The 21,229-nt window shown below is 65.2% G+C and overlaps 1 protein-coding gene across 4 annotated transcripts in view; it reads right to left on the bottom strand.

Moving 5' to 3' along the window:
- Positions 1–1,745: 1,745 nt before the first annotated feature.
- Positions 1,746–21,229, bottom strand: part of AGRN (agrin) — a 32,007-nt gene continuing 12,523 nt past the window's right edge. Inside the window, exons 3-37 of one of the 4 annotated variants that reach the window (XM_039876757.1) lie at positions 19,651–19,698; positions 15,596–15,811; positions 15,290–15,514; positions 14,981–15,205; positions 14,602–14,808; positions 13,444–13,662; positions 13,176–13,370; positions 12,885–13,085; positions 12,649–12,797; positions 12,461–12,566; positions 11,549–11,665; positions 11,302–11,466; positions 10,977–11,120; positions 10,751–10,875; positions 10,572–10,677; positions 10,157–10,480; positions 9,942–10,079; positions 9,398–9,525; positions 9,200–9,314; positions 8,994–9,113; positions 8,550–8,900; positions 8,191–8,383; positions 7,867–8,082; positions 7,173–7,402; positions 6,946–7,080; positions 6,727–6,823; positions 6,470–6,634; positions 6,248–6,359; positions 6,033–6,044; positions 5,706–5,822; positions 5,434–5,626; positions 5,269–5,356; positions 3,943–4,167; positions 3,433–3,536; positions 1,746–3,092 (exon numbers count right to left, since the gene is read on the bottom strand). In XM_039876757.1, coding sequence (XP_039732691.1) covers positions 2,935–3,092; positions 3,433–3,536; positions 3,943–4,167; positions 5,269–5,356; positions 5,434–5,626; positions 5,706–5,822; positions 6,033–6,044; positions 6,248–6,359; positions 6,470–6,634; positions 6,727–6,823; positions 6,946–7,080; positions 7,173–7,402; positions 7,867–8,082; positions 8,191–8,383; positions 8,550–8,900; positions 8,994–9,113; positions 9,200–9,314; positions 9,398–9,525; positions 9,942–10,079; positions 10,157–10,480; positions 10,572–10,677; positions 10,751–10,875; positions 10,977–11,120; positions 11,302–11,466; positions 11,549–11,665; positions 12,461–12,566; positions 12,649–12,797; positions 12,885–13,085; positions 13,176–13,370; positions 13,444–13,662; positions 14,602–14,808; positions 14,981–15,205; positions 15,290–15,514; positions 15,596–15,811; positions 19,651–19,698 — 5,669 coding nt within the window. In that variant the 3' untranslated portion in view covers positions 1,746–2,934. The remainder of the gene's footprint in view (positions 3,093–3,432; positions 3,537–3,942; positions 4,168–5,268; positions 5,357–5,433; positions 5,627–5,705; positions 5,823–6,032; positions 6,045–6,247; positions 6,360–6,469; positions 6,635–6,726; positions 6,824–6,945; positions 7,081–7,172; positions 7,403–7,866; positions 8,083–8,190; positions 8,384–8,549; positions 8,901–8,993; positions 9,114–9,199; positions 9,315–9,397; positions 9,526–9,941; positions 10,080–10,156; positions 10,481–10,571; positions 10,678–10,750; positions 10,876–10,976; positions 11,121–11,301; positions 11,467–11,548; positions 11,666–12,460; positions 12,567–12,648; positions 12,798–12,884; positions 13,086–13,175; positions 13,371–13,443; positions 13,663–14,601; positions 14,809–14,980; positions 15,206–15,289; positions 15,515–15,595; positions 15,812–19,650; positions 19,699–21,229) is intronic. The other 3 variants (XM_039876758.1, XM_039876759.1, XM_039876760.1) reach the window with 3 other exon arrangements.

Below are 21,229 nucleotides of genomic sequence, written 5' to 3'. Positions count from 1 at the left end.
CGGCCGGCTCGCCCGCGCTCACTTCTGCCCCCTTGTCCCCATTGGCCAAACCACCTTCCAAGAGCCTGTCCTGTCCCTAGGGGCCACGCCCTTCCTCACCTGGGTTCTCAACCTTGAGATCCCCGTTAGGAGCCAGGAACTTCCGGGCCCCACCCGCCCAGCCCCCTCTGGTTTTTCAGGAGTGGCGCTTTGTGGGCTGCTCCCCAAACCCCGGATCCCAAATCCCCACCCACCGCTGCTGACCACCCGAGGTCCTGCACTGACAGCTCCCTCCTCCTGGAAGCACCGGCTCCCAGAGCACTCTTCCCTGGGCTTCTCAGCTTTGCTGCCTTGCCTTCGCCTGGACCACCTCCCAGCGTGGGGCCCCGCTCCCTGGTCTAAACGGAAGGTGGGGAGCCCCCTACACCCTCCTGTGTCATGCCAGCCTCAGGCCAGCCTCCCTCCTGCCTAAGTGGCCCTCTGCCCCCCTGACGTCCACTCAGGGGCTCTCAGAGCCTCAAGCTCAGCTCTCCACATGCATCAGAGTTGTTCAGCCTCCCATGTCCATCAGTGAGTCCCTTGCCCCACGTCAGCTCAGCACCAGCCCACCCGTTCTGCCCTGAACTTCTTCCTTTGCTCGTCCTGAGCCACAGCACCCTGTCCCACAGCAAGCACCGTGCCCTTGAGTCTGACCAACTGCTGTTTCAGCCCCTCCAGGCCCTTCTTGCAGCCTTTTCCCAGGACTGCCAGGCCCTGTGGGGTCCACCTGCTCCCACCACCCTGGCTGATGGCCCACTCACCCCGCACCCAGGCGACCAGCTGCGCCTTCTTCTGCGTGACCCCTGCCCAGCCGCAGCCTGCACAGCCTCTTCCAGCCCTTGGCAGGTCCTGCAGGTCTGCACTGGGGTGGCAGCTTTTTGCCTCCCTTTCCTGGAGCCCCCAGCTAGTCATGCCCATCCTCTGTGCCCGTCGCCTGCTTACCACACTCCTCAGCCCCAGCCCCTGGGGGTTTAGGGTCTCTCTTCTCCTGGACCCCCAACACCTAACAGCTGCCCAGCACACAGCAGCCAGGCAGGCCACACTCACACTGTCTCCTGAACAAGCAAGTCGATGACTAAGGGATGGGAATGCGAATGCCACTGGCTATGGGTCACCTGGGTGCTGAGCTTATGGGCGTTTGCATTTAATTTCATTTTTTTTTTCAACAGAAAATAAAAAAGAACAGTTATATTTAATAAAAGTCTGGAGTTCTAGGGAGGAGGCCACACACCCACTCTCCTTCCTTGCTCCTGGGTAGAGGCTCACAGCTGCTTCACAAGCCTGAGCCCTCAGAGCTTCTGCTGAGGGTTCTCCCAGCAGGGCCGGCGGTGGGCCAACCTGACCATGAAAGGGCTGCCTACCACCCCCACACTAACCTCAGTGCCCCAAGCCCACTCTCCTCAGACGACCCTCTCCCACCCAGGGCTCATACACACATCCATAGGCTGACACGTGTGCAGAAGCACGCATGCACGTGCACACAGGGCACTGGCGGCCCCCTACAGTGCTGCCTCCACAGGCCCTGCCCCCACCAGCTCCATGCACAAGTGGGCACACTCACTGCACAGGGTCTCCTTCTCAAAAACAGCCCTCCACTCCAGTGCAGGGTCCCCTCTTCCACCCAGAGCCATCTAAGAGAGCTTAAAGCCTATGCTACCATGAAGCTGAACTAGAAGCCACAAGAGAGAAGCCAGACAGGTGGGGCTGGCGGGACAGACACAAGCGCCTTTGACGTCTTCAGACTTTATTTCACGGTGACTGACACAGATAGACTGGAGTTAGTAACGTGATGTACGGGGCTCCCTCCCTGCAGCCAGCCCAGCCCCTCCTGTGGGGATTGGACTGCCACCCCCACCAGCACCAGAGTTGGGATGGGACGCCATGCTGCAGTTTAAGGCATTTCTGGCTTCGCGGCCGTCTCTGCCATCCCTACGGCTAACCCATGGCCATGGTCAGACACCAGGCCTGCCCCTGGTCATGCTGGGACAAGGGCAACCGCTGCTCACACCAGAACTGTGAGGATTTGCTGTGCGTGTCCTCAGCCACTCTTAAGCCAGGACAGGAAAGATGACAGCCCCACTGCCCCCGATGTCGAATGAAACCAAGGCGGGAAGAACTCTGTGGTCGGTGCTCAGGCCTGCCTGGACATCTGTCCTCAAGGGAGACGTTGGCTGCTCAGGCACGCAGGCAATGGACGTCAACCACAGCACACAGAGCCTGAGGTGTCGGGGAGGGGACACAGACATGTCCAAGATGGCTGGGTGGATGGGCAGGGCCAGCTGAGGGGCAGGGCCCCTGGAACGAAGCTGGGCCTGGCCTCTGCTCCCCAGCACCCTGCGACTGGCGGACACAGCTGGGAGGGGTGCCGTGTGGCCCCAGTGATAACGTCATTTCTCAGTCACAGAACTGGCACAGGAGGCCCAGGCAGGGCCAGCCAGGCTGGAGGCTAGTCCTGGCGAGGCTGAACCACTCACAGGATGAGGACTGGCTCAGTGTGAGTCTAGGAAGGTCCCCTTCGACCCCAGCAGTGGCTTCCTGCTCTGGGGACACAGATCTTGCCAGATGGCGCATGGGTGACATGTGTGTTGGGGGGTCTGCCGACAGGCCGCGGACCACAACAGCCCAGTGCAGGTGGACACAAGGGGAAGCACAGCACGAGGGCCTAGGACAGGGCGGCCCGCGGTGGAGGCGGTGTCCTGAGGTTGCCATGCGAGCCAAGGCCTCTGTGCTGCCGCGTTGCGCCCGTGAGTCGCTCGGCACTGAGTCTGTCTCTGCAGCTTGCCTGTCTGGACAGAAGGCAGGCCGAGCCAGGAGTCCCTCCGGCCAAAACACAGGCAAGAAAATCATATCAAAAAAGTAACGAGTTTACAAAAATAGAAAATAATTACAGCAGGGCGGGCAGGGGCGGAGGCCGCCTCACGGGGTGGGGCAGGGCCGAAGCGCTGGCCTGGCAACCGCGTCCTCCAGCAGGTGCAGTGGGCGCTGCCCCACCACCACGTCCCGCAGGCAGCCCACGAAGCCCGTGCCGTAGGCCTTGGGCAGGGCCTGACCCACGGGCAGCTTCTCCAGGCCTCCTGCAGGACAAACACAGGGAAGGCCCTCGGCTGTGGCTCAGTGATGGGTAGGCTCGAACACTGGTGGGCAGAGAAACCCACCAGCACCTGAATGACAAGGTGAGTTACGCCTAGAGCCTGTCGGTGCCCGGGGGGGACCAGGTGGCAGCAGGCGTGCTCTAGCCACCCTGGGAACTGCAGGGCCAAGACAGGAGGGGACAGGAGCCTAACCCTGGCTGACCCGTCTGCTGTCCTAGGTGGGGCTGTTCCGGGTGCCACTCTCAGTAGCCGGCCCTAGGGAATGGGGTCTGTCCCGCAGGGATTCAGAGACCCTCCCCCGGCTTCCCTACAGAACACTCACCCAGCCAAAGGGCTCCGTCTGTGTCCAGCTGCGTGGCGCCCAATGGGGAGGAGCCAGTCACGGGGGCCTCATTGCCCACCTGAAGGGAGCCTTCTCTCTGTTCCCTAGGGAGTGGGGATGAGGCTATCAGGTGGCTCTAGGGCCTGAGCCCCAAGACCCCCACCAAGTGTCACCCCTGGGAGCCAGAAGGAGGTGGCACCGACCCCTGGAACAGTAGTTGGTGGCCAGGGCAGGGGGGCGTCACGTGGGTCAAGCTTTGCTGGAGGGGACAGCCAGGCTCAGACCAGAGGGACATATCCCCAACCAGTGGGTGAGCAAGGACTTCCTTTTTGGATCAGGGGTTCCCTGGCCATAACTGCTGTGTCCTCTTGTCCCTCCCTCCCCCCTTTACTGGCTGTGACCTCGGGCCGGGCAGCTGGCCCGCCCTAGTCTGCAGTGACCCCACACGCCCTGATCGGGCAAGTCCAGGCACCTCCCATGCTATTCTTGGAGTGCCTGGGCCCCGCTGACCTGTGCGCCCTGACCCGCAGCCAGCGGTTGGTGTTGACCGGCACCGTGGAGCGCAGCACCACAGGCTGGGAGCCCAGGTCATAGGTCAGCTGCAGGCGCCCATCCACGATGGCCAGCGCAACGTAGTCAGCCCGCTCCGTGGCCTTGCCACTCCACAGCACCAGCCCCTGCGTGGCCTCGGTGCGCAGGCTCAGCTCGAAGTGGTCATTCTGCAGCGCCTTCTCGCTGGTGGGCAGAGGGCTGGTCAGGGCCGCCCGGGGGGGCGGTGGGAGCAGGGTGGGCAGGGCAGGAGGGCAAGGGCCATGGCTGTAGAGGCCACAGGGTGGCTGGAGGGGTAGGTGGCAGGCACCAACGGTAGGACAGATGGCCAAGAGACAGACGGTGGGAAGTGGAGTCAGACACACCAGTAGAGTGAGGTGGACAGAGGGACAGCTCGGCAGATGGGAGGGGAGGACGGCGGGCCGACAGCAGGGCTGGAGCGCTGCGTGCTTACCTAGGAAGGGCCCCGGAATCCGGAGCTTCGGGGCTTAGAAGCAGGAAGAGAGGGAGGCAGGTGAGCAAGGGGACAGACGGGCTGCAGTGCAGGGTGGGGAGGGGCCCTCGGCGACACTCTCCACATCCCCTCCCCACTGGTGGGAGGCAGGAGAAGCGAGTGTCCTTGTAAGATACACGGGACCCCAGGCCATCAGCCCCTCCCACCATGGAGCCCTGGCAACACACGAGTGCCACACACATGGACAGATAGCCAGTGGGCAGAGCCCCGGCCAAGCAGAGTCCCAGAGACTGAGGGCTGCTCGCCAGGACAGGCCCTTGATGTCTCGACACACGTGCATGCAAGTGCACACGCACACACGTGTGCACACTGCGCCTGCGGTGAGGGCTGGCTTCGGGGGGCATGGGTGACCGGCCGTCAATACATGTCCTGAAAAGGGGTCACATCCACTTTCAAGCTGGGAAATGGAGCCTCGCGAAGCACAAACAGCCCCTGCCTCGCCCTCCTCCAGGATGGAGGTGCTGCCTGGGCCTCACGGGGGAGGAGCAGAGAAGGGGCGTGTGGACAGCGATGGGGCTAGACCGAGGAGCTACTTACGCTGGGATCTCATTGGTCAGTTCGCTTGGAAACAAAGAGACAGAGACAGTGAGAAGGAAGGAGGGTGCAGGAGGGCAGCTGGCGGGGCGGGCTGGGGAGGTGCTGGGCCCGCCCGACACAGCCACCCAGCCAGCGGCGGACGCGGTGAGTCTGGCACCTCGTCCTGCACGGTGGGCAGACTGGACCTGAGGGACAGCGGAGGGCAGGGGGCGCCCGGCTCCTGTGCGGCACGTTACCTCTCGGTCACGGCGTTGAGGTACTCGATGTAGGTCCGCCCGTCAAAGGCCAGTGCGTCTAGGTCCCCTGCCGACTTCTCGATCAGCCCTGAAAGACGGTCAGGGTGAGGGCCGGCCTGAGCGGGCCGACCCTGCCCGCCGCTGCCCTGCGCCCGTTCTGCTCACCCTTCTCACAGTGCAGCCCTGAGAAGCCCCCGGGGCACAGGCACTCGTAGGAGCCCTCCCGCGGGACACAGGAGGCCCCATTGAGGCAAGGGTGGCCTGAGGCCTGGGTGCAAGGGTGGTCTGCAAAGGACGAGACGTCCACCGCCCGCACCACGTACTCCTGCGTCAGCAGCTGGTGGCCTTTGAGGGAGACCTGGGGGGTGGGGGAACAAGAGCCGCTGTCCCGCCTGCTGCCCTCCCGACCACGACGGCCCCATCCCCGCCCCACGTACCAGCTGGATGGCACCATCGAAGCCGGAGGACACGGCGGCGGCCCGGGCCAGCCTACTGAAATCAGGAGCCCCCCCGACGTAGAGTGGCTCCTTCAGGTTGAGGACGGTGTGCGGCACCTGGGGGGTGGTGCTGGGTGAGGGGTTGTGGGGCCCGCCCACGGGGCAGGGACAGGACGCTGCGCCCGGCCCAGGGGCCCGCCCGCTACCCGGCCTAGGAGAGTTAATCACACAGACAGGTGACGGGTGACGTGGGCTTAGTGGGGGCGGCTACTCTAGGGACGGAGGTGGCAGAAGACAGATGAGCAGGACGAGTGGGGACACCGGTACCTTTCGGGATTTCTGACATCCGAAGAACGGGGTGGGGGTTGCAGAGCAAGGCCAGAGAGCAGTGGGGCAGAGAGGAGACAGACGGACAGACAGACAGAGGCACAGGTTTTCTCTCACCGACGGCAGAGAAAACAGCTGAGTGAGCGCAGGCGTGGGGTGGGGGCTGCCACGCCTCCCAGGAGGAGGAGCGGGGGGACCCACAGCTGGACACTCACCGGGGACTCCCCCAGCACACGGGGCCCGTCTCCAACTCGCATGGCACCCTTGCGGCCATTCCGCTCCAGTGAGACCCTGGTCCAGGTGCCCAGGGCCACTGGCTCCTTGCTCCTGGTGAGGACAGGGCACCATGAGCTCTACGGCCTGCCCACCTGCATGTCCCCAGCCCGGTACCCACCCCAAGGCCCAGCTGCCCACACGCCCCACCCACACATGCACACCTGAGAACGGCTGCCCCCTTGCCCAGGTCGTAACGGAACTCCAGGTGGCGGTCCCGCAGTGCCAGCGACACAAAGTCCCCCCGGCCGTCCGTCTTCTGCCCGTTGTAGAGGAGCAGGCCACTGGGGCCCCGGGCCAGGAACACCACCTCCAGCGCCATCTTCTCCCTGCGGTCAGTCGCAAAGGACCCGTCAGGTGGTGGCATCTGGATGGAGGCCGGGGGGGCTGCTGCCCCTCTCCCTCTTTCTGTCCCACTGACCCCAGGTCCCGCTCGAAAGTATGCAGGCCTTTCAGCTCCAGGAAGGAGGAGCCGCTGAAGTCAGCCAGGAGGGGCTGGTGACCGTTCTGTTCTGAGGCTGTGGAGGACGAGAGGGGACACACTAGGCTCCAGGCCCTGACCCCAGGGTCCCTTGCACACCCACTGCTCCGAGCCCAACCAGAACCCCGAGCAGAATCCGTACCCGCATGCTCGCCCCACCTGTTTGGCAGAGAGGGCCCCCCTGTCCCGGGGGGCACTCGCACTTGGCCTCGCCCCCAGGCAGGACACGGCAGGGGGCCGCCCCGTGGCAGGGGTTTGGTTGACAGGGATTCTTCTCATTAGCACAGGTGGGGCCTGGAGGGAGAAAGGATGGGGTTCCAGAGGGCTGAGCCCCTGGCCACAGACACACAGGTGCCCCCCAGCACCCGGCCCAGCCCCGCGCTCACCGAAGCGGCCAGGTGGACACTGACAGTGGAATGCGCCGGCCTCCAGGGCCTGGCACGGAGCCCCGCCGAGGCACGGGCTGGGCCGGCAGGGGTGGGCCCCGCACTCGCCCACACCAGCACTTCGGGTCACGGCCCCCTGCCAGCTGCCGAGTTCCAACCGCTGGTTGTTGACGTCCAGCAGGCGGATGCAGCCCTTGAGGCCGACACTGACAGAGGTCCGCTCCAGCACCCTGCCGCCAGGATGAGGTCAGGGGTCAGAGGCCAGAGGCCAGAGGCACCCTCTCTCACAGCCAGCCCTGACGCACTGCACTGCCGATGGGCCAGGGGAGGGATCTGGGCCACTCCCCATCCCCCCTGTGGTGCTTACAAACGACCAGTCTGCAAAGTAGGGCAGACTGAGGAGGTGGGCTGCGGATCAAGGGTCGGGACTAAAGGTGGGTCCAGCCCCTCTGGTGATCACGCAGCAGCCTGGTCCTCGGGGATGCCACCCACAGATGGCACAGAATCAGGACCAGGGCCAAGGGTTAGGATTGAAGTCAGGGTCACAGCCATTGTCCACACCATCCGTCCACCCCCTTTGCCATTCACGGGTAGCTTGAGCATCCAGGATACAGCCCATAAGCATCAGAGATCGGGACCAAGGTCAAGGGTTAGGTCAGGGGTTAGGGCCACCCCAAGGCTCCCTGATCCTCACACAGAAGCCTGGTCCTCTGGGACGCCCCCGACAAAGAGGTCTGTGTCCAGGTTGAGGCCGTCAGTGCCACTGGGGCTCTGGCCCAGGACAGGGGTCTCGCCGTCCACTGACAGCGAACCCCGGCGCCAGTGCCGAGACAGTTCTAGGCGATGCCACCGGCCTGGCTCCACGGGCACTGCGCTGGTCAGCACCGCGGGCCCGGAACCTGTGTCGAACCTAGGCGGCCAGGCAGGAACAGGCACTCAGGACAGCCCAAGGGCCCACTGCTCAGCCCCGCCCCCCACCGCCCCAGCGGCTCTGGCCCCGCCCCGCGGCCCCGCCCACCTGAGCTGCACGCGGCCGCCCAGCAGCGCCAGCGCCAGGAAGTCCTTGCCCTTGGCGTTGCCGTTGTAGAGCAGCAGCCCCTGCGGCTCCAGGGCACGGAACTCGAGCGCCAGGCGCAGCGTGTGGTAGGCGCGGAGGGTGGGGAAGGCCAGGAAGGAGCGGCCCCCGAAGGCCGGCACCGAGGCGCGCAGGGCTGCCAGACAGGCAGGGACCAACTGGAGGAGGCTAGGTTATCCATCCCACCCCTCACCCCAACCTGCCCCCCAGTCTAGCGCCCCACTCCTTAGGTGCCTTGGTCTCACCCCAAACCGTTGCTCCCATCAGCCTCCCTGCCCCTGTCCAGCACGGATGACCATTACCCTTCTCACAGACGACACCCCCCCTGCCAGCTGGGCAGCTGCAGGTGAAGGCTCCACCTGAGTCCTGGTCCTGGCAGGTCCCCCCGTGGAGGCAGGGCTGGGAGTCACAGGGCCTCAGGGACTCCTGGGTGCCTGGGGGCAGGGGCCAGCGTCCAGGCACATGGCTGGGGACAGTGGCAGGGGGCCGGCGTGTTGTGGTGGGGCCTGTGGTCTTACTGACAGGCCGGCTTGTGTGCACAGGGTAGAGGGCCCGAGGGGTCACAGCAGAAGAGGCCACAGTGGTGGTTCGGGTTGTGGCTGCGGCAGGGGTGGCTCCAGTGGTGGATCCCATGAAGAATGCAGGGAACCAGTCTGAGGGGAGAGAGCAACTGTCAGGGTCCCTAGCAGCAGGGCACAGGGAAGGCAGGCGTAGCAGCGGAGGGGCAGGCAAGCTGTGGCACTCACCGAAGTCCATGAAGCGCATGTGCTCCTGCAGCGGCCGCCTCACCCCCAGTGACCGGCGCCTGGACACCTGGACCTGCCGGAGCAGGGCTCGGCCCACGTCGGAAGCCCTGAAGGTTGTGGCTGGGGGGGAGGGCACACTGAGCACAGCGGAACCCCAAGCAGCGCCCCCCCACAGCCTCCTGCGAGGGCCCGGGCGGAGGGCTCACTGGGGTCAAAGTGCACATCCACAATGGCCCGGACCGAGTTGCCAGGCCCCAAGTCCCGCAGGCGGACACTCCAGAAGTCTTTCTTAACGTCCGAGTTCCGGAAGAGGTCATCTAGCTGTGGGTGAGGCTTGGTGAGGGTCTGTCCTGGGAGGAAGGCTGCGGGCGGGGCCACACCCCTCAGGGACACACCGCACTCACTGCACTCTCGATGCTCCTGGCCGTCTCCCCAAAGAGCTCTGACTTGGGGTCGGCCATCTCGGGGGTGTAGAACAGCTCCTGGCCCTCGACCCCCTCGAGCTCCAGCACACCCTGGAACGCCTTGGTGGCTGTGGGGGAGGTGGCAGTGAGGCCCTGCTTGGCACCGGCCTGGCCTCTGGGCAGGCCCCGGGCACAGGCCCCAGCAGCAAGCCCCGTGGGTGCAGGCAGGTGGTGGTTAGTTGGATGCTGATGAGGTTAGTGGGAAGCCGGGGCAGGGCTGGCACCAGTTACCAGGCAGACTCCATGGAGCGGTGCCCCAGGCCGCTTGCAACCGGAAAGACAGGTTAGGGTCCTAAGCACCCACACGTGTGCGCACGTGTGCTAAATCCCTGAGACCACACGTACGTGTGTGCTGAACTCGGGACACCACTGAGTCTGGGCGCCCACCTGCCGGGCAGGCCTGCTTCCTGGGAGGAAAGACAGGTCCTCCGACACGTCCAGGCCACTCCTCGCGCTCTGCCCCAGCCCCTGGCCACCCACTCACCAGGACAGTTAGAGCCCTCTGCATCCAGGGAGGGTGTCTTGCCGTCTGAGCAGCAGCCCAAAGGTGAGTTGTAGCAGGAAGCCCTCTCGACAGGTGGCCCAGGGGTCACAGCACTACCACCCTCAGGGGCCTCGAGTCCTGGGGGAGTGCAGTGTGAGCCCGGCTCCCGGTGCACCCCTCCTGGGCCTTGCCCTCATCCCTGAGCCCATGCTTACCCCCAGAGCCGGCCCCACTGGCCTCCAGGTCCCCACTCAGCTCCTCATCGCCCCCATCAGCGCTGCCAGACTCGCCGAAGGCCGACGTGGCGAGGCTGGCTGCCGTGGGGGGCGCTGTTGGGGGCACGGTCAGCTCAGGCCTCCTGGTGGTCCTGGGGATGCTGGCAGTGGTCCAAGGCTGTGGTCGAGGGGTGGGCCGGCTGCGGGGGGTACTGCTGGGAGCCAGGGGGAGGGCACTGGGTGGGGGCAGCAGTGCCTCGGTCAGGTCTCCCTCCGAGGTGGCCACAGACACAGGTGTCGGGTGGGCACCGGGAGCGACAGCCTCTGCGAGGAGAGGAGAGGAGAGTCCAGGTGGGGGCTGAGTCAGGGTGGGGTCAGGCCTTCCTGGTCAGTTTGGGGGCAGGGCGGGCCTCACCCTGGCACGGGCCAAGGTTCTGAATGGAAATGTCCAGGCCCTGGCGGCAGGCGATGGTCCTCAGCTGACACTCGTTACCATAGGTGATGCCATCCGACCCGCAGACCTGGGGAACAGGGCAAGGCTGCTGGGGGAGCCCCCTCCCCACCCCGCCACCCTCCACATGCCCCACTGCTCACCTTAGTAGCATTGGCCCCGGGACAGGTGGGCATTGGGCACACGCAGTACGCAGAGCCAGCCTCCTCCACGCAGGAGGCCCCAAACTCACAGCGCATCTCAGCACAGGTCTTGGGTGCCGAGGAGTCTGGGGCACAGACACAGGAGACCCCACTGGCTCAGGCCTGGCCCCCGTGAGACCCTGTCCCCAGCACAGGGAGCCCCGTCAGCACCAGGTCTGGCCCTCACCTGTCTCACAGCCAGCAGGGCCCAGGGCACGGCCGTGCGAACACTGCCCGCACTTGGCTCCAGCCACCCCAGGCTTACAGGAACAGAGCCCGGTCATCTGCTCACAGTCATCCCGCACGGCACCCCGGGGGTCACAGCTGCAGGCTGAGGAGACGGGGTGGGGACTTGAGGTCTGTGCTCAGTTTCCCCACTGGCCTCAGAGCCCGGCCCAGCCCCTGCCAGTTGAGGGCCAGGCCAGGGCCTGAGTAGGGGAGAGAAAGGGCACAGAGACGGGGGACCGGCAAGGGTGCTCAGCTGGCGACCGCCCACGGGTCCTGTCACTCACGGGTGCAGCCACTCCGGCCGTCGGTAACAATGCCACGGAAGTTCCAGAAGCCGGGCTCACAGCGGTCGCACTTGAGGCCTCCCACACCTGGGCGGCAGGAGCACTGGCCTGTGGCTGGGTCACAGATGCCACTGTAGGAGCCGTGTGTGTTGCACTGGCACAAGCCTACAAAGCCAGGGCGGGACAAGGTCACTGCAGCTGCAGGGCTCCGCCTGGCTGTGGGTTGAGGCCGGGCTCAGGTACTCACTGGGACAGCCAGCTAGGCCCACACCCTGGGCGGCAGTGATGTTATCTCGGCAGCAGCCGTAGGGGGTCTGGTTACAGTGCAGGGCAACTGCAGGTGGCATTGGGGCCAAGGTGGGGCCTGCAGAGAGGCGGCGGGGCTCAGACACCATCCAGTGCCAGACACCCACCCTCGGGCCTAGCCACTCCACCTCAGCCTCCCCTGGCCATTGCTGTCAATCTTCCTGATGCCAGCTCCCACTTGGAGCCCGAGACTTGGGGTCACCGGCGAAGATCCCACACCACATACAAGAACACGTCTGTACACGTAGGACCAGGAATACGCAAAACAGCCAAAGCTCATGGACACACAGCTCTGTGTACACCATGCAGCCATGGGCCGCATATGTTCAGATTAGCATGTCTATGCAAACCGGCATGTATGCACACAAAGACGCGTCGGTATACACATTCACACACGTGCGTAGACACACGTGCCTGCATGCATAAGCACGCACACACAGGCACTTGTGCATGCATGAAAGTGTACTACACGTGACATTTACTGGATTGCCACCAGTCTCGTCTCCCCCATAGAGGAAGCGCCCAGAGCGTGGGCCTCACTGATTCACTGCTGCCTCCCTGCACGAAGCCCAGCCTGGTACACAGCAGGTGCACAGTGAGCACTTGCTAACTAATAGTGACAAGCAAGTCCACACACGGCAGCTACACAGGTATAAACAGGTACCAACACTGCACACTCCAACACAATGCATGTGTTCATACACACCCACCACAGTACACCATTACCTGCGCACAAGACGTATACCTACCGGGCTCACAGCTGTGCACACACAGGGAACACAGGCTGCTGCAAACGTGCACAAGAACACATGTGCCCGCAAGCGTCCTGGACACGTCCTGCATGCCCACTCACCTGGGCAGGTGCCCTGAGCCACGACATACAGCGCTGCCTGCGTTTCACACCGGGCCTTCCTCAGCTCACACTCCGTGCCGTAGGTGACGCCATCGGAGCCACAGACCTGGAGGGGTGGTGTTAGCGTGGGTGGCCGTGGTCCCTTCCTCACTGCCTGCTCAGAGCCGGAAGAGGGTGGGGGGCCTCACCGGGCTCCTTAGGACACCCTGGCAGCTGAAGTCGCAGACGCACGGCCCATCCTCCGAGTCCTCATCCCAGATGCCGCCACGCTGCCGGCACAGGTCCTGTTCACACTCGCTGTCCTCGCCAGAGCCGGAGCCCCCTGAGCCGCACTCGGCTGTGGGAAGGGGGCTGGCTCACCCGGGGGTCCTGGTCAAAGCTGGCGCCCAGAGGACCATACCAGTTGCCCCCGAGCTGAGCCTACCCTGCTCACAGGGCCCTGCCCGGGCCTCCTCGATCCGTGTCTGCTGCTGGCAGGCGGCTTCACGGAGCTCACATGCGCTGCGGTAGGTGACGCCGTCGGTGCCACACACGGGGCCAGGCACGGGGTGCTCACACCGGGGACAGACACATTGCCCTGCCAGGCACAATGCCCCGAAGGCACATACCACGTCTCCGCAGGTCTCTACAGAGGGTGGAGCCAGGCCGGGGTCAGTGGACCCAGCTGGGGGACACACAGGGCCACAGCCCTCCGGGCCCCTACAGCCCCACTCACGGCAGGGTCCAGTGGCGGTCACATGCAGGCTGATCTGGTGTGTGCAGGCATGGACATGCAGCTCACACTCGCTGGCATACGTGTGCCCGTCAGAGCCGCACACGGGCTGGGCCGAGGCCACGCACTCAGAGGGGCACACACAGCGCCCAGTCTCAGCCTCGCACAGGGCTCCAAAGCGGCACTGCCCGCAGCGATCTGGGGAGGAGGCTCCATCACCACGGCGTCGGCACCCCCAGCCCCTAGGAAGACCCGTGTGCCCACCACTGACCACAGGGTCCTCGGCGAGCCACCCGGATCTCCCGCCCGAGGGCACAGGCTGTGGCCTCCAGCTCGCAAGTGCTGCCGTATGTGCTGCCGTCGCTGCCACACACAGGGTCGTAGATGCCCGCACACGCCTGCCGGCACGCACACTCGGCCTCGCCGTTCTTCACGGTGCACACTGCCCCAGATGGGCACTGCACCCCAAGGCACGGGGACCGGGGCTGGTCTGCGAGAACATGGCACTCAGTGGGACTACCTCCCCTCGGCTGACGCACTAAGCCCCAAGCTCCACGCAGCAGACCTCTCTCAGGGCGGGGGTGGCGAAGGGAGACTGGGCCAGGAGAAGGGCCAGATGCACAGGACACAGCAGAGAAAGGGACAGACACATGACAGATGTGGACAGGGAAACAGACCCAGACAGCCCCAGACCCTTGTGCGAGTGTGAGGTGGGATTGTCCACAGTGGGTTGTACGAGGGCCAGGCTTAGCCAGCCCACCCGGGCCACTGACCCCTGAACACCAGCAGCCCTGGGACATGTATGTACGCGGGGCGGGGCTCTCTCTCAGTGGGTAAGAAGAGTCTGTGACCCAGAGTCACACCAGGGCCACGTGGGGGAAAAGGTGTCTGTCCACTTGCTCTGAGGACCACAGGCCAGGCAGCAGCGAGCCACCCCCCCTGCCGCGCTGGGGGCAGACCTCGGGCTGCGGGCTCCTGGCGGCAGGTGCGGTGCCTCGTCCTGCCAGTAGGTCAGGCTGGAAGACACAAGAGGCGGAGCCGACAGGGAAGGAAGGGAAGAGAAGGGACAGACGCAGAGACCAGAAAGACGGACAGACCAACTGACAGAGTTGGAGGTGAGCAGGACACGCAGCCCACACCCTCTGCTGGCCCCTCAAAGCCCAACTGAGCCTCTAAGGGGACCCAGAGAGCCACAGGGAGCCCGCACAAGCAACCCTGTCTCTGTCTCAGGTCCCCCTGGGTGCTCCAGGCATCCTTTTGTGAGGGTCCACCGTCCCAGAGCCCAGTGACAGGCAGGAGCCCTGCCAGGCCTCCCCAGAGCGACCCCAGGGGGGCATGACTAGGGATGGAGATGGCGTGTGATGACGGGCGGCAGGGACCAGCGTGGGACCAGCCTGCTGCGGGCACGGGCCGCGCCCCCAGTGCTCACCACACGGGCCTTGGTGCTTGGCAGGGATGGCACGCTGCTGCTGGCACTCAGCCTGCTGGCGCCAGCAGTCGTTGTCATGCGTGTGCCCGTCGTGGGCGCACACGGGTCTGTAGGCCCCGTCGCAGGTGATGCGGTCGCAGGAGCAGCGGGGGTGGCCCCGGCGGGATAGGCACACGGCATTGAACCTGCACGTGTCTGGGCACTGGTCTAGGGGCGGCAAGGAGGTCAGGGAGGCCAGGGTGCCAGGCCAGCCCCCACCACGGGACATGCAGGGGGTCCACAGGCATATGAGGTGGTGGGTGGGGCCCTGAGAGGGGAACAGGGTAGGCACAGGCAGGGTGGGCCCCCGCACGCCCCCCCGCCCCCCGCAGCCGCCCACCTCGAGGCTGGCAGTGCCCAGAGCGCACTTTCTGGAGGAGGAGGCCGCGGGCAGCCCCGGAGCGGTCCATGACACAGTCGTTGTCGTAGGTGACCCCATCATCTCCGCACACAGGCGCCTGCCGCGAAGGACAACTCTCTGGCCGAAGGAGCATCTCAGGGCGCCGTGTGCGTGGGTTCACGCGGCAGAGGCGGCTTGGGTCGTTGAGGGCGCCCTGGCAGGGGTCTAGGGGGCAGGAAGACGGAGGTCAGGGAACCTCGACCCTGCGCACACAGAGCTGACACCAACCTGCGCCCGGGCGGCGCTCACCGCAAGGGCCGTCGAACTTCTTGAAAATGTTCTCCTGGCGGGCGCAGGCGCGGCTCAGGAGCTGGCACTCGCTGGCATAGTCGGCGCCGTCACTGCCGCACACGGGGCCCTCGGGGGCCCCCCGGCAGGTCGTGGGACACAGGCACGTAGCTGTCTGTCCATCAGCCGAGCGCGCGCAGGTGCTACCGAAGCTGCAGGTCACGTTGGCGCAGGGGTCCCGGGACCCTGTGGGCAGGCCCGGGTGGAGTCACGCAGGCGCCCCCTCCGCCTGCGCCCCCCGCCCGCATGCCCGCCCGCCGCACTCACCGCAAGGCCCGCGGCTGAGCAGGCGGATGCGCCGCTGCTGGCTGCACTGCGCCCGCTGCAGCTCGCACTCGTTGCTGTAGGTGGAGGCGTCGGAGCCGCACACCGGCGCCACCACGCGCGGGCAGGCGCGCGTCCGGCACACGCAGGCGGCTCGGCCCGGGCCCTCTGCGTTGGGCTCGCACACAGCGCCGAAGCCACACAGCATCCCTCGGCAGGCTGGGGAGCAACGGGGACGGAGGGTCAGGGCCCGCGGTCGGCTGCGCGCGCCCCGCCCAGACCCCAGATGGAGCAGTGCACCCGGGTCCTTCACGAAGCTCCCAGGGACATGCCGGTGCTGGCACTCAGGGACACGTGTGTGCCCGCCATGCACCTACGCACGCTCTCGTGGGCGTACAGGGTTCGCCTCACCTCAAACCCCGCCCATCGCGGCCTGGCCTTTCCTCATGGTGGAGCCTTCGCCGATTGGCCCCCATACACCCAACCACCGGCGGGAGTGGGAATATCTCACGACTGCCTCTGGGGAACCCCCACGCAGAGCAGGTGACAAGCGGCCCCTCGCCAACCGTGTCACAGGCCATCACTGCCCACTCCCCACATCATCCGCCCTGGCCTCATCACCACACTGCCCCCTGCCATCTTCCCCATGGCCCTGCTCCCCTGCCTTTCCTGGAGGGCCTGACATCACACAAGGGGGGCGGGGGTCGGCCACCGCTGGCGAGGGTCTGAGATCAGGGCACCTGCTCCCCCGGCTCAGGCTGGGAACCCAGTGCCCTGCCCCAGGCTCCCCACAGGGTAACCTCCCACTTTCCTGCAGGCCGCCTCTCCCTCCAGGCTGTCCCCACCGCCATCGCCGTCCACCCTCACCTTCCACACACCGCAAGACTCCGCCCTTGGCTCTCCCTGTTCCGAGGCTCCTAGCCCCTCACCCTGCCGGGACCCCCAGCCTTGCAGGCATCTCTTCCTCAGCCCCGTGGGCATCCACACCTCATCCCCCACGTCATTAAGTGTCCTCACGCCCCTCACACTGAACAGTGACCTCCTCAGGGAGGCCCAGCACGGGGGCTCTGTAGACCTGTCGTTCCTGTCTTTAAACATTTCAGCTCTTAACACTAGCTGAGAGCCGTGTGTCCCCAGCACACAGCCTACCCCTGACCCCCTATAGCTGCCCAAGGCCGGGCCACTGGCGAGGTGCCATGGTCCCACTGAGTACAGGAATGAAGCCACCAGGAACAGCCCTCCAGGGTCCAGCGTGCAGACAGGGGGCAGGTGCCTGCTTCGGCCCCCACCGAGGACTGCGGGTCCACAGGCGGGCGGGCCCATTATAGGCTGCAGCTGTACGGATCTAATAAATGTTTAATCAGGTCCGATTATCATTAATAAGTTATGGGGGTGGGACGGCTCCCCCTATCACCTCCCAGCAGATTCAGGAAGTGGAACGGGAGGAAGCACTCTCAATTCTGAGGAGGGCGGAGCACAGGAAGCTGGAGCTAGCTGTTGCCACAGCAACAGCACTCCGCAGGCTCCCGCATGTCTGCCTGGGTACCCTCGCCTCCACCTCACCAGGCTGAGCGAAAGCCTGGGGCTCGTGTGGACACCCCAGCCCGAGGTTCCTCCAGCCCACCTATGCTCCCTTCCTGCCACCAAGTCCCTGTCCTCCCCACACCTCAGATCCTGAAGCCAGGCTGCCCCCAACTCCACATTCACCCACCATGCCTCGGTACCTCGTTCTGCGAAAGGGGACAATGGGACCTAGCTGCCAGGGTTGCTGAGGGTTAAGTGGGTCCGTAGCACGCAGCCAGGTGTGGAGCGTACACTACCCCCAGCTGCCATCGCCTCGGCCCCCTCCCTGGCTCACATCTCTTCATACTGTGCACCCTGCTTGGTCTCCCTGCTCTCTCCCTTGCATATTCGGCACCCTCTCGCCCGAGGTCCCCGGGACCCCCCAGGCCAAACCCCTAGCACTTGCCGACGTCCATCTGGCTGTTCTTTCTGGCTTCGACTGGACCTTCGACCAGACCTGCTGACCAACATCTCTCTTGGGGTCCTGATCCCATGGACAAGTACCTGGTCACTTTGTACCTTAGGCTCCTCGGCCAGCTGCTGTGCCTGTGCCCTTGGAGCTCAGGCCTTTTTCTCCCTCTGGTCACCTTGCCCTAACCAGGCCCTGGCCAAGGTCCCAACCCATTGGCCAAGGACACCTACTCCTGGATGACCTGCACCTTCCACCACAGTCCAGTGATCGATCCACTTTGTTCCTCAAGACAGACCTGCTGAGTAGTTCTGGGGTGCTGGAGCGGGGGGTGCCTGGAGAATGGACTGGAAGGCAAGGGGCCAGGGACAGGAGACCAGAGATCTCAGAGACAGACACCTTGGGACAAGCTATGGGTCTGCAAGTGGCTGAGGGCAGGAGAAGGGCCAGAGTACCTCTGGGGGCCATGGAGCTGAGGCCCTCGCACTGACTCCCAGCCAGGGTGACAGTTCCTGAGGGACAGTTTCCCAGTTCTCAGGGCAGCTGCAGCACTCAGTGGCTCGATTCGGGCCAGGCCAAGGTGTGGAGCATAATGGGCTCACCCCTAGGCCGTGCTCAGGCACCTGTGCACTCCCGTGATGCTGTGCAACAGCCCGTTCACACACCTGCAAGCCCACGGGACAAGGAGATCGGAAAGGCTCAAGATAAGCTTCCGGATTGGACGAAGACCATGCACAAGCCCAGAGACCATGTGCGCACACAGGTGTGATCACACCTGTGTGTGCACACACGTACAGGCACAGTTCTCTGTACCAGCCATGCCCCGGGTGTGCCAGCCACAACTGTGTGAGCTCTCCATCATCATACGAACTGCCCCTCAAATGCAGGTGGGCTGCATTCCCGACAGGTCGCCTCGGAGGCCCGGCCATGCCTGCCCCAGCTCTGCCTCCTGCAGGAGCCTCTCCAGCCACTCAGCTTCCCCCAGTCGCCACGCCTGCACGCCCCAGGCCCCCTTACAGCGTGCAATGCTGGGGGCGGCAGTGGCTTGTTATAGCCGCCCACTGGAGTGGGTCCACTTAACTCCCCTCCAGGTCTCAGGTGTGCTGGGGGACGGAATGGATCCCCCGAGCCCTGCCTATGGCCGCAGATGTGTGCTGTGTGCGCCTGGATAGATGACGATGGCTACGACCTGTAGCTGTCGCCAAGTGTGCAATGGGATCGAAGTGCAGTGTGTGCAGCTCTGGGGAGGGCCAGTGTGTGTGTAGAGGAAGGGAACACAGCAGCCTTTCAGGCTTCAGGGGGAGGCTGCGGACGGTGGGAAAGGGGAGAGTGTCCTCCCACTACGCCCAGGTGGCCTTGGGCCTCTTGCTCACAGCCCACGGGAGACTCGGTCCTGGGCCCCGGCCCCCGCCCCCCCCACCCCCCGCCGACCCAGCTCTGCACGCAACTTCTACAAACTGGGCAGGTACCTGCCCAGCACGGGCCCAGACTAGGTACTAAAGGCAAACCTGGGAGCTCCCCTCCCCCCCCATGGGCCCCTGGCCAACCCTGCAGCACTAATAGCTTCCTCTCCCCCGTCACATCAGCTTGGTTACATACCAGCAGGGCCCTGGGGTGGGGGTGGGGGGGCAAGGCCCCTGGCCACACAGCGGGTGGAGGAGGCCAGCCTCAGCCTGCTCAGTCCCAGGGACAGGCCCTCCAATCCTTCCTCAGACAGCTGTCATTGGTCCTGCCGAGGCCCCCGCCCCTCCGCACACACTGACCCATCTCACAGCCTGCAGGCCGCAGGACTTACTCCTAGTTCTACAGCCAAGGAGACCGAGGCCGTGAGGGGTTAGAGCCTGTACACAACTGAGACCAGCTGAGATGCAGCCCCAGGACTCCAGACCCCATACCCCCTCTGCTGTCCACCACTGTGGTCTCACCAGGAAGGACTCCAGGCTCCCTTGTCCAGCCTCCCTGCTCCAAACACACATAATGTGTGGTACGCACACCCCAAGAATGGCCGCTGACACCTGAGAGCGCCGCTGCCCCTCCAGGCACAGACGCCCAAGCTCGGCCTGCCACCACTGATGCCTCCACTCACCATCCGGAGGTGTTGGGGGCGCTGGAGTGAAGTGGGTCCCAGGTTTGTCTAGAATAAAAGAAATCTCCAAGTTAGGCCCTTCTGGGCAGGTCCTCCCATAGCCTATCCCTTTGCTCAGCCATGGGGGTCGCCCCTGCGTGCCCACATCCCTTCCCTGGCCCCGTCCTAAGCCCCGAGGACCAGACGAAGCCTGGGGATGGACAAAAACAGAAGCCCTTGCTTTTCTCTGCCCCTCCAGCTGCACTGTCATGGCCTGGCACCTGTCAGGTGGGGCCCTAGTGGCAAGGGTGTGGGCAACCACCCATTCCAGGATAAGCCCAGTCCCAGGCCCTGCCAGAGCCCACACACCCCGTGCAGCCAGCTGCCCCCTCCCCCCAACTCCCAAAGAAAGTTGTTTCTGCATCTCAGGATGACGGCTAGCTTCCATGAGTCCAAGGACAGGCTCCCAGGGGTCCAGGGATCCGGAGAAGCCCATCCTGTCCCCAGAAGCAGGTGGCCCATCTGAGCGGCATCCCAGCAGATGGCCTGTGACGCTGCCTGTCCCCCAGTCCTTGGCAGCTGAGGCAGGGGGAGCTCAGCCAGCAGAGGCAGGGTCACTGGGACCCAGCCCCGGGTGACCACGCCCGAAGCCACGTACAATTGTTGAGGCAGAGCAGCACGGCGAAGCCCAGCGTGGACGTGGCCAGCAGGATCAGGCAGACGTTGCAGGGGATCATGAAATACCGCACCAGCAGGGAGACCCCACGCTGCTGCCTGGGGTCCCGCTCCAGCGGCAGTGGAGGCATGGCCCCGGGGTCCTCAGCCTCTACTCTCAGGGTGTGGGGGTCCTCACGGGGTGCCCTTAGGCCTCTTCGGCGCTACTCCCCCCATCCTGGAAGCCCTGGGACAGCTGACAACAGCTCCGTTCTCAAAGTTCAGCTGCAGGCACAGCCTGGGGCGCCAGGCCCCTTCCTTCCGCAAGGCTCCAGGCTCATAATGGGAGGTGAGCAGAATTCTCCCAACACAAATCCAAATTGCTGGTTCAGCAGGAGGTGGAATCTAGGGCCAGCGGCCACCCCTGCTGTCCACAATCTGTCCAGGCGACCCGCCTCGGCCCGAGGCGCCAGCAGCTCTCAGGGCTCTGGGCGAGCTCGTCTTCCCCGAGCCGCCGGCAGCCCCGCGGCCCGCTACCCTGGAGAGGCCGGTCCAAGGGGCACAGGCGACAGGCGGCCCCTCGCCGGGGACTCGGCGGGGAGGCGCGGCGGGTCCTGGCTGCTCAGGTCCCGGCACCGGCGGGGTGGCGATGGCAGCGAGCAGCAGCGCACGTCCGGCGCGAGAGAATAAAGAGTCGGCGGGCGGAGGGCCGCGCCCCGGCTCGCAGAGGCGAAGCCGCGCTGGGCGAGCAGCGCCAGCTCCGCTTGCCCTCGCCGGGGCGGAGGAGGTGAGTGAGGGGCGAGGAGGGAGGGCGGGGAGCAGAGACAAAGGAAGACGCCTCCGGGGACCCCGGTGTCCGCAGGGAGTCACGGCTCGCGATGCAGAGTTATCGGGCGGACGGGGACAGAGGGCGGCGGCACAAAAGGGGACGCAAGGGTGGCGGGGG

This window comes from Pteropus medius, unplaced genomic scaffold (assembly GCF_902729225.1).
Source record: "Pteropus medius unplaced genomic scaffold, Ma_sr-lr_union100, whole genome shotgun sequence".
In the NCBI taxonomy this organism is placed as follows: domain Eukaryota; kingdom Metazoa; phylum Chordata; class Mammalia; order Chiroptera; family Pteropodidae; genus Pteropus; species Pteropus medius.
The sequence above is the reverse complement of the archived record's forward strand: the minus strand, read 5'-3'. Positions and strand labels throughout refer to the sequence as shown.